The 12500-nt window shown below is 48.7% G+C and overlaps 1 protein-coding gene across 1 annotated transcript in view; it reads right to left on the bottom strand.

Annotated features, from left to right (window-relative positions):
* Positions 1-12500, bottom strand: part of LOC135537031 (fibrillin-1-like) — a 125397-nt gene that overhangs the window by 23082 nt on the left and 89815 nt on the right. The window contains 4 exon segments of the mRNA XM_064963243.1: positions 1058-1177; positions 3877-4002; positions 4138-4254; positions 4544-4669. Coding sequence (XP_064819315.1) covers positions 1058-1177; positions 3877-4002; positions 4138-4254; positions 4544-4669 — 489 coding nt within the window.

The following is a 12500-nucleotide window of genomic DNA, read 5'->3' as shown; positions in this document are numbered from 1 at the left end:
ACACTAATCAATATCTAGAACACAGAGATAGAACACTCATCAATATCTAGAACACAGAGATAGAACACTCATCAATATCTAGAACATAGAGATAGAACACACAGATCAATAACTGTAATAATCACACAGAATAGTGAGTTGTGCTCTAGTCTAATGTATGTTTCTACTGTTAGTCTAAAATGACCTCTACTCTTACCAACTGATCCTGTTACTAACTAAACACAACACCAGTGACTTCTTGGAACTACAGAGCATGGAGTGGAATAGAAAGAGCTCTGTACATGACTGTATCTCTTCATCACTCTCACTCTATAAACATACAGAGTATGTGTGTGTGTGTGTGTGTGTGTGTGTGTGTGTGTGTGTGTGTGTGTGAGTGTGTGTCTGTGTGTCTGTGTGTGTGTGTGTGTGTGTGTGTGTGTGTGTGTGTGTGTGTGTGTGTGTGTGTGTGTGTGTGTGTGTGTGTGTGTGTGTGTGTGTGTGTGTGTGTGTGTGTGTGTGTGAATGAAGGGCAGGATCAGAAGTGCGTGTGTGTGTGTGTGTGTGTGTGTGTGTGTGTGTGTGTGTGTGTGTGTGTGTGTGTGTGTGTGTGTGTGTGTGTGTGTGTGTGTGCGTGTGTTAGGTTCTAAGTTTACCACTAAACTACCAAAATGTTGGTATCTTTCAAGGATTTTTGTAATCTATCACAAGACATCTAGTGGCCCTTTTGCGTACTGCAATTATCTCTGGCTCTCTGTGTAGCCTTATCAAATGTAAAATATATGAAATAATTAAATAAGATGATTAGAAAAAATAGAATGACAAAGCTGTAAAATAATATAGTAAATATAGAGATGCTTTTTGTGATGAATGAGGCTATTTCCTCTGTAACCATTCGGTCTATCTACTAGAAACTCATGGTCAATATGGACACAGATGAAAAAACTAAAGGGATACGATACATGAATACATTTTTCTAAAGTTATTCAAGTATAAATGACCAAAGTTACGATAGATTGCCATAGATTTTTGGTTAATTACCAAAATGACTGAAGATTTCCAAGCATATGTATGTTACCTTCACAGGTCTCGTCCTGTATATAGTAGCCAAGTGGGCAGATACACCTGTAGGAACCATCCAGATTCTGACAGGTGCCTGGACCACAAGTCCCAGGGTTCACTGCACACTCATTGATGTCTGGGAGACAGAACACACACCACATTACACACACTCAGTTAAACTCTTTAGAAATTAAACAAAGTTAATACAACATGGAAATACTACAGATAATGTTGCTATGAGAGGAGAGAGAGACTGAGAAGAGGGTTGAGAGAGTGATGAAAGAATTGAGATAACGTGAAGGAAAAGGAGACAGGTGAGAAAACTAAGAGGAGAGAGAAATGGATGACAAAGGCGTGAGAGGAGTGTGAGAGGAGAGAGTATTGACAGAATGAAGGGAGGAGAGAGTTAGAGAGGAGTGTGAGAGGAGAGAGTAATGACAGAATGAAGGGAGGAGAGTGTTAGAGAGGAGTGTGAGAGGAGAGTAATGACAGAATGAAGGGAGGAGAGAGTAATGACAGAATGAAGGGAGGAGAGTGTTAGAGAGGAGTGTGAGAGGAGAGAGTAATGACAGAATGAAGGGAGGAGAGAGTTGACAGAATGTGAGAGGAGAGACAGAGTGGAGAGAGAGGAGTGTGAGAGGAGAGAGTAATGACAGAATGAAGGGAGGAGAGAGTTAGAGAGGAGTGTGAGAGGAGAGAGTAATGACAGAATGAAGGGAGGAGAGAGTTAGAGAGGAGTGTGAGAGGAGAGAGTAATGACAGAATGAAGGGAGGAGAGAGTTAGAGAGGAGTGTGAGAGGAGAGAGTAATGACAGAATGAAGGGAGGAGAGAGTTAGAGAGGAGTGTGAGAGGAGAGAGTAATGACAGAATGAAGGGAGGAGAGAGTTAGAGAGGAGTGTGAGAGGAGAGAGTAATGACAGAATGAAGGGAGGAGAGTGTTAGAGAGGAGTGTGAGAGGAGAGAGTAATGACAGAATGAAGGGAGGAGAGAGTTAGAGAGGAGTGTGAGAGGAGAGAGTAATGACAGAATGAAGGGAGGAGAGTGTTAGAGAGGAGTGTGAGAGGAGAGAGTAATGACAGAATGAAGGGAGGAGAGAGTTAGAGAGGAGTGTGAGAGGAGAGAGTAATGACAGAATGAAGGGAGGAGAGAGTTAGAGAGGAGTGTGAGAGGAGAGAGTAATGACAGAATGAAGGGAGGAGAGAGTTAGAGAGGAGTGTGAGAGGAGAGAGTAATGACAGAATGAAGGGAGGAGAGAGTTAGAGAGGAGTGTGAGAGGAGAGAGTAATGACAGAATGAAGGGAGGAGAGAGTTAGAGAGGAGTGTGAGAGGAGAGTAATGACAGAATGAAGGGAGGAGAGAGTTAGAGAGGAGTGTGAGAGGAGAGAGTAATGACAGAATGAAGGGAGGAGAGAGTTAGAGAGGAGTGTGAGAGGAGAGAGTAATGACAGAATGAAGGGCAGGATTAGAAGGGAGGAGAGAGTAGAGAGGAAGGAGATAAGGAGAGAGTAATGACAGAATGAAGGGAGGAGAGAGTTAGAGAGGAAGGAGATAAGGAGAGAGTAATGACAGGAGGAAGAGAGGAGAGAGATAGAAAGGAAGGAGATAAGGAGAGAGAGTAATGACAGGAGGAAGAGGGAGGAGAGAGGAGAGATAGAGAGGAAGGAGATAAGGAGAGAGTAATGACAGGAGGAAGAGAGGAGAGAGATAAAAGGAAGGAGATAAGGAGAGAGAGTAATGACAGGAGGGATGGAGATCAGAAGAGAGGAGAGAGATAGAGAGGAAGGAGATAAGGAGAAATTAATGACAGGAGGATAGGGAGGAGAGAGATAGAGAGGAAGGAGATAAGGAGAGAGTAATGACAGGAGGAGGAGGAAGAGAGGAGAGAGATAGAGAGGAAGGAGATAAGGAGAGAGTAATGACAGGAGGAAGAGAGGAGAGAGATAGAGAGGAAGGAGATAAGGAGAGAGTAATGACAGGAGGAAGAGAGGAGAGAGATAGAAAGGAAGGAGATAAGGAGAGAGAGTAATGACAGGAGGATGGTAGGGATCAGAAGAGAGGAGAGAGATAGAGAGGAAGGAGATAAGGAGAAATTAATGACAGGAGGAAGGGAGGAGAGAGATAGAGAGGAAGGAGATAAGGAGAGAGTAATGACAGGAGGAAGAGAGGAGAGAGATAGAGAGGAAGGAGATAAGGAGAGAGTAATGACAGGAGGAAGAGAGGAGAGAGATAGAGAGGAAGGAGATAAGGGAGAGAGTAATGACAGGAGGAAGGGAGGAGAGAGATAGAGAGGAAGGAGATAAGGAGAGAGAGTAATGACAGGAGGAAGATGGGAGGAGAGAGATAGAGAGGAAGGAGATAAGGAGAGAATAATGACAGGAGGAAGAGAGGAGAGAGATAGAGAGGAAGGAGATAAGGAGAAATTAATGACAGGAGGAAGGGAGGAGAGAGATAGAGAGGAAGGAGATAAGGAAAGAGAGTAATGAAAGGAGGAAGAGAGGAGAGAGATAGAGAGGAAGGAGATAAGGAGAGAGAGTAATGACAGGAGGATGGGAGGAGAGAGTTAGAGAGGAAGGAGATAAGGAGAGAGAGTAATGACAGGAGGATGGTAGGGATCAGAAGAGAGGAGAGAGATAGAGAGGAAGGAGATAAGGAGAAATTAATGACAGGAGGAAGGGAGGAGAGAGATAGAGAGGAAGGAGATAAGGAGAGAGTAATGACAGGATGAGGGGAGGAGAGATAGAGGAAGGAGACAAGGAGAGAGTAATGACAGGAGGAAGGGAGGAGAGAGATAGAGAGGAAGGAGACAAGGAGAGAGTCATGTGACAGTTCCTCACCAACACAAATTCTTCCGTCGGCGCTGAGTTCGTAGCCATCGCGACACACACACACGAAGGAGCCCAGGATGTTAATACAGTTCCCGTTCCTACACAGCCCTCTCTGGCTCGAACACTCATCCGTATCTGGTAACACAGGCGGAAAGATAAACACACACCGTACACACACTGCCTCGGCCTTTAGCTCAGTGGGCTAACACGGTCCTGTGGCGTGCAGAAGACCTGGCTTCAAAACAAAGTTAGTCACACACACACACCTACCTATGCAGTCATTGTTGTGTGAGAGCTGAAAGCCTGGGTAACACAGGCAGTTATAGGATCCCACTGTGTTCTTACATGTCCCGTTTCCACACGGCTGTCTCTCACACTCATCCACATCTACAACAACAGGAGAACATCATTACAACATCAGCACAACACTATCACAACCTACTGGCAACCACTCTCTCACCAGGTCCAGTGCCAACAAGGACTACTTGACTGAGTACTTATTACAAACTATCCACTAGTGGAGGCCAATGAGTTATGATTGAACTGCATGTTACTTTGGAGAGAGGAGTGAGCCTTGTGATAATTAGATTCAGCTCGATGGACCATGAAAAATAACTACAGCACTATTCACTAATATGACTCATGGAAGATTAGAGGTTGTTGTTGTTGTACTCACCTATACACATGGCCAGGTCTGATGTAGCCTTGAAACCATTGGGGCAGATACAGCGATAGCTTCCCAACGTATCAATACACTGGCCTGGGCTACACACTCCTGGGTTCTCTACACACTCATTGCGATCTGTAGAGAGAGAGAGGGAGCGAGAGAGAGAGAGAGAAAGAGAGAGAGAGAGAGAGAGCGAGAGAGGGAGAGGGAGCGAGAGAGGGAGAGGGAGCGAGAGAGGGAGAGGGAGCGAGAGAGAGAGGTAGAGAGAGGGAGAGAGGGAGAGAGAGAGAGGGAGCATGAGAGAGAGAGACAGACCACAGGACTAACCCCCACAGTGAGACTGGGATAGACCACAGGACTAACCCCTACAGTGAGACTGGGACAGACCACAGGACTAACCCCCACAGTGAGACTGGGACAGACCACAGGACTAACCCCCACAGTGAGACTGGGACAGACCACAGGACTAACCCCCACAGTGAGACTGGGACAGACCACAGGACTAACCCCCACAGTGAGACTGGGACAGACCACAAGACTAACCCCCACAGTGAGACTGGGACAGACCACAGGACTAACCCCCACAGTGAGACTGGGACAGGGTCTCATTAAGGCCACTCAGTGTACACTCTGTTACTGTAGTTACTGTGGTCTACAGTGTAGACTCTGTTACTGTAGTTACTGTGGTCTACAGTGTAGACTCTGCTACTGTAGTTACTGTTGTCTACAGTGTACTCTGTGTTACTGTAGTTACTGTGGGCTACAGTGTACAATTTGTTGCTGTTGTTACTGTGGTCTACAGTGTACACTCTGTTGCTGTAGTTACTGTGGTCTACAGTGTACCCTCTGTTACTGTAGTTACTGTGGTCTACAGTGTATACTCTGTTACTGTAGATACTGTGGTCTACAGTGTACCCTCTGTTACTGTAGTTACTGTGGTTTACAGTGTTCAATCTGTTACTGTAGTTACTGTGGTCTACAGTGTATACTCTGTTCTACAGTGTATACTCTGTTACTGTAGTTACTGTGGTCTACAGTGTATACTCTGTTACTGTAGTTACTGTGGTCTAAGTGTATACTGTTACTGTAGTTACTGTGGTCTAAGTGTACCCTCTGTTACTGTAGTTACTGTGGTCTACAGTGTATACTCTGTTACTGTAGTTACTGTGGTCTACAGTGTACCCTCTGTTACTGTAGTTACTGTGGTTTACAGTGTTCACTCTGTTACTGTAGTTACTGTGGTCTACAGTGTATACTATGTTGCTGCAGTTACTGTGGTCTACAGTGTATACTCTGTTACTGTAGTTACTGTGGTCTACAGTGTACCCTCTGTTACTGTAGTTACTGTGGTCTACAGTGTATACTCTGTTACTGTAGTTACTTTGGTCTACAGTGTATACTCTGTAACTGTAGTTACTGTGGTCTACAGTGTACACTGTGTTACTGTAGTTACTGTGGTCTACAGTGTACCCTCTGTTACTGTAGTTACTTTGGTCTACAGTGTATACTCTGTTACTGTAGGTACTGTGGTCTACAGTGTATACTCTGTTACTGTAGGTACTGTGGTCTACAGTGTATACTCTGTCACTGTAGTTACTGTGGTCTACAGGGTACACTTTGTTACTGTAGGTACTGTGGTCTACAGTGTACACTGTGTTACTTTAGTTACTGTGGTCTACAGTGTATACTCTGTTACTGTAGTTACTGTGGTCTACAGTGTACAATTTGTTGCTGTAGTTACTCTGGTCTACAGTGTACACTCTGTTGCTGTAGTTACTGTGGTCTACAGTGTACCCTCTGTTACTGTAGTTACTGTGGTCTACAGTGCATACTCTGTTACTGTAGTTACTGTGGTCTACAGTGTACCCTCTGTTACTGTAGTTACTGTGGTTTACAGTGTTCACTCTGTTACTGTAGTTACTGTGGTCTAAGTGTATACTCTGTTACTGTAGTTACTGTGGTCTAAGTGTATACTCTGTTACTGTAGTTACTGTGTATACTGTGTCACTCTGTTACTGTAGTAGTTACTGTGGTCTAAGTGTATACTCTGTTACTGTAGTTACTGTGGTCTACACCTCCACTGTGTTTGGTTACACATAAAAGCAGGAAGAACAACAGGATGCTGCTATTGAAAAGGCTGGGTCCATATTAAAGGCGTACATTCCTTTCTCACACAGCTCCTCTTGAGGGACGTGCTGCTCTCGAGGCTTTCCTCTCATCATAATCCCGGGTGTTTAGCAGGGAGAGCACTGTGGGGGACTACAGGCCAGTAAAGCCCAGACGAGCTCCTCTAGGAGGGGTAAGATATGCAGCACAGCCCCCTGGTCACTGACACATGCCTCACATACTCACTAACTAACGACTAACCAGGACAGCATGTCTAACACATTCTTCTACTTGTCCAACACACACATTATTCTGTTCTTCTATCCCTCTCCGTCTGTCTGTTGGTCTGTCTGTCTCTATGGTGCCAGTCTGTTTGTTATTTAGACTAGAAATCCATTGTCTTTGTCATGTCATTGAACAAAAATGTTTGGCATGACAAAATAATTGTATTTGGGATGGCAACGACAGAAATATACTGACACCAGGAATAGGGGATCTATTTAGAAAACATTCATTTTTCTGCTCCCTTTCTTCTCCTCCCTGACACTCAGCCTATCCTCCCCCATCCTTAACCAGACACTATCCTCCCCCATCCTTACCCAGACACTATCCTCCCCCATCCTTACCCAGACACTATCCTCCCCCATCCTTACCCAGACACTATCCTCTCCCATCCTTACCCAGACACTATCCTCCCCCATCCTTACCCAGACACTATCCTCCCCCATCCTTACCCAGACACTATCCTCCCCCATCCTTACCCAGACACTATCCTCCCCCATCCTTACCCAGACACTATCCTCCCCCATCTTTACCCAGACACTATCCTCCCCCATCTTTACCCAGACACTATCCTCCCCCATCCTTACCCAGACACTATCCTCCCCCATCCTTACCCAGACACTATCCTCCCCCATCCTTACCCAGACACTATCCTCCCCCATCTTTACCCAGACACTATCCTCCCCCATCTTTACCCAGACACTATCCTCCCCCATCCTTACCCAGACACTATCCTCCCCATCTTTACCCAGACACTATCCTCCCCCATCTTTACCCAGACACTATCCTCCCCCATCCTTACCCAGACACTATCCTCCCCCATCCTTACCCAGACACTATCCTCCCCATCCTTACCCAGACACTATCCTCCCCCATCCTTACCCAGACACTATCCTCCCCATCCTTACCCAGACACTATCCTCCCCCATCCTTACCCAGACACTATCCTCCCCATCTTTACCCAGACACTATCCTCCCCCATCCTTACCCAGACACTATCCCCCTCCTTACCCCCATCCTTACCCAGACACTACTCCCCCATCCTTACCCAGACACTATCCTCCCCCATCCTTACCCAGACACTATCCTCCCCCATCTTTACCCAGACACTATCCTCCCCATCTTTACCCAGACACTATCCTCCCCCATCTTTACCCAGACACTATCCTCCCCCATCCTTACCCAGACACTATCCTCCCCCATCCTTACCCAGACACTATCCTCCCCCATCCTTACCCAGACACTATCCTCCCCCATCCTTACCCAGACACTATCCTCCCCCATCCTTACCCAGACACTATCCTCCCCCATCCTTACCCAGACACTATCCTCCCCCATCTTTACCCAGACACTATCCTCCCCCATCTTTACCCAGACACTATCCTCCCCCATCCTTACCCAGACACTATCCTCCCCATCTTTACCCAGACACTATCCTCCCCCATCTTTACCCAGACACTATCCTCCCCCATCTTTACCCAGACACTATCCTCCCCCATCCTTACCAGACACTATCCTCCCCCATCTTTACCCAGACACTATCCTCCCCCATCTTTACCCAGACACTATCCTCCCCATCTTTACCCAGACACTATCCTCAGACCCCATCCTTACCCAGACACTATCCTCCCCCATCCTTACCCAGACACTATCCTCCCCCATCCTTACCCAGACACTATCCTCCCCATCCTTACCCAGACACTATCCTCCCCCATCCCCATCTTTACCCAGACACTATCCTCCCCCATCCTTACCCAGACACTATCCTCCCCCATCCTTACCCAGGCACTATCCTCTCCAATCCTTACCCAGACACTATCCTCTCCCATTCTTACCCAGACACTATCCTCCCCCATCTTTACCCAGACCCTATCCTCCCCATTTTTACCCAGACACTATCCTCCCCCATCCTTACCCAGACACTATCCTCCCCATCCTTACCCAGACACTATCCTCCCCCATCCTTACCCAGACACTATCCTCCCCATCTTTACCCAGACACTATCCTCCCCCATTCTTACCCAGACACTATCCTCCCCCATCCTTACCCAGACACTATCCTCCCCATCTTTACCCAGACACTATCCTCCCCCATCCTTACCCAGACACTATCCTCCCCATCCTTACCCAGACACTATCCTCCCCCATCCTTACCCAGACACTATCCTCCCCCATCTTTACCCAGACACTATCCTCCCCATCTTTACCCAGACACTATCCCTCCCATTCTTACCCAGACACTATCCTCCCCCATCCTTACCCAGACACTATCCTCCCCCATCCTTACCCAGACACTATCCTCACCCATTCTTACCCAGACACTAGCCTCCCCCATCTTTACCCAGACACTATCCTCTCCCCATTTTACCCAGACACTATCCTCCCCCATCCTTACCCAGACACTATCCTCCCCCATCCTTACCCAGACACCAGCCTCCCCCATCCTTACCCAGACACCAGCCTCCCCCATCCTTACCCAGACACTATCCTCTCCCATTCTTACCCAGACACTATCCTCCCCCATCTTTACCCAGACCCTATCCTCCCCATTTTTACCCAGACACTATCCTCCCCCATCCTTACCCAGACACTATCCTCCCCATCCTTACCCAGACACTATCCTCCCCCATCCTTACCCAGACACTATCCTCCCCCATCCTTACCCAGACACTATCCTCCCCATCCTTACCCAGACACTATCCTCCCCCATCTTTACCCAGACACTATCCTCCCCCATCCTTACCCAGACACTATCCTCCCCCATCCTTACCCAGACACTATCCTCCCCATCCTTACCCAGACACTATCCTCTCCCATCCTTACCCAGACACTATCCTCCCCCATCCTTACCCAGACACTATCCTTCCCCATCCTTACCCAGACACTATCCTCCCCATTCTTACCCAGACACTATCCTCCCCCATCTTTACCCAGACACTATCCTCCCCATTTTTACCCAGACACTATCCTCCCCCATCCTTACCCAGACACTATCCTCCCCATCCTTACCCAGACACTATCCTCCCCCATCCTTACCCAGACACTATCCTCCCCCATCTTTACCCAGACACTATCCTCCCCCATCCTTACCCAGACACTATCCTCCCCCATCCTTACCCAGACACTATCCTCCCCATCCTTACCCAGACACTATCCTCCCCCATCCTTACCCAGACACTATCCTCCCCCATCCTTACCCAGACATCCTTACCCAGACACTATCCCTCCCCATCCTTACCCAGACACTATCCTCCCCCATCTTTACCCAGACACTATCCTCTCCCATTCTTACCCAGACACTATCCTCCCCCATCCTTACCCAGACACTATCCTCCCCCATCCTTACCCAGACACTATCCTCTCCCATCCTTACCCAGACACTATCCTCCCCCATCTTTACCCAGACACTATCCTCCCCATCTTTACCCAGACACTATCCTCTCCCATTCTTACCCAGACACTATCCTCCCCCATCCTTACCCAGACACTATCCTCTCCCATTCTTACCCAGACACTATCCTCCCCCATCTTTACCCAGACCCTATCCTCCCCATTTTTACCCAGACACTATCCTCCCCCATCCTTACCCCCATCCTTACCCAGACACTATCCTCCCCATCCTTACCCAGACACTATCCTCTCCCATTCTTACCCAGACACTATCCTCTCCCATCCTTACCCAGACACTATCCTCCCCCATCCTTACCCAGACACTATCCTCCCCATCTTACCCAGACACATCATCCTTACCCAGACACTATCCTCCTCCCCATCCTTACCCAGACACTATCCTCCCCCATCCTTACCCAGACACTATCCTCCCCATCCTTACCCAGACACTATCCTCCCCCATCCTTACCCAGACACTATCCTCCCCATCCTTACCCAGACACTATCCTCCCCCATCCTTACCCAGACACTATCCTCCCCATCTTTACCCAGACACTATCCTCCCCCATCCTTACCCAGACACTATCCTCCCCCATCCTTACCCAGACACTATCCTCCCCATCCTTACCCAGACACTATCCTCCCCATCCTTACCCAGACACTATCCTCCCCATCCTTACCCAGACACTATCCTCCCCCATCCTTACCCAGACACTATCCTCCCCATCCTTACCCAGACACATCCTCCCCATCCTTACCCAGACACTATCCTCCCCCATCCTTACCCAGACACTATCCTCCCCATCCTTACCCAGACACTATCCTCCCCATCCTTAACCAGACACTATCCTTCCCCATCTTTACACAGACACTATCCTCCCCCATCCTTACCCAGACACTATCCTCCCCATCCTTACCCAGACACTATCCTCCCCCATCCTTACCCAGACACTATCCTCTCCCATTCTTACCCAGACACTATCCTCCCCCATCCTTACCCAGACACTATCCTCCCCATCTTTACCCAGACCATCCTTACCCAGACACTATCCTCCCCCATCCTTACCCAGACACTATCCTCCCCATCCTTACCCAGACACTATCCTCCCCCATCTTTACCCAGACACTATCCTCCCCCATCCTTACCCAGACACTATCCTCCCCCATCCTTACCCAGACACTATCCTCCCCCATCCTTACCCAGACATCCTCCCCATCCTTACCCAGACCTATCCTCCCCATCCTTACCCAGACACTATCCTCCCCCATCCTTACCCAGACACTATCCTCCCCCATCCTTACCCAGACACTATCCTCCCCCATCCTTACCCAGACACTATCCTCCCCCATCCTTACCCAGACACTATCCTCCCCCATCTTTACCCAGACACTATCCTCCCCCATCCTTACCCAGACACTATCCTCCCCCATCCTTACCCAGACACTATCCTCCCCCATCCTTACCCAGACACTATCCTCCCCCTATCCTCCCCATTTACCCAGACACTATCCTCCCCATCCTTACCCAGACACTATCCTCCCCCATCCTTACCCAGACACTATCCTCCCCCATCCTTACCCAGACACTATCCTCCCCATCCTTACCCAGACACTATCCTCCCCCATCCTTCCTCCCCCCCAGACACTATCCTCCCCCATCCTTACCCAGACACTATCCTCCCCATCCTTACCCAGACACTATCCCCCCCATCCTTAACCAGACACTATCCTCCCCCATCCTTACCCAGACACTATCCTCCCCCATCCTTACCCAGACACTATCCTCCCCCATCCTTACCCAGACACTATCCTCTCCCATCCTTACCCAGACACTATCCTCCCCATCCTTACCCAGACACTATCCTCCCCCATCCTTACCCAGACACTATCCTCCCCATCCTTACCCAGACACTATCCTCCCCATCCTTACCCAGACACTATCCTACCCCCATCCTTACCCAGACACTATCCTCCCCCATCCTTACCCAGACACTACTCCCCCATCCTTACCCAGACACTATCCTCTACCCCATCCTTACCCCTCCATCCTCATCCTCCTCCATCCTGCCCCAGACACTACCCCCCCCTCCCCATCCTTATCCCCCCATCCTACCCAGACACTCCATCCTCACCCCATCCCTCCTCCATCCTGCCCCATCCTCACCCCCTCCCTCCTCCATCCTCCCCA

The sequence above is a fragment of the Oncorhynchus masou genome, unplaced genomic scaffold (assembly GCF_036934945.1).
Source record: "Oncorhynchus masou masou isolate Uvic2021 unplaced genomic scaffold, UVic_Omas_1.1 unplaced_scaffold_700, whole genome shotgun sequence".
Classification (NCBI taxonomy): Eukaryota; Metazoa; Chordata; class Actinopteri; order Salmoniformes; family Salmonidae; genus Oncorhynchus; species Oncorhynchus masou.
Note: the sequence above shows the minus strand (reverse complement) of the source record. Positions and strands in the feature narration are given on the sequence as shown.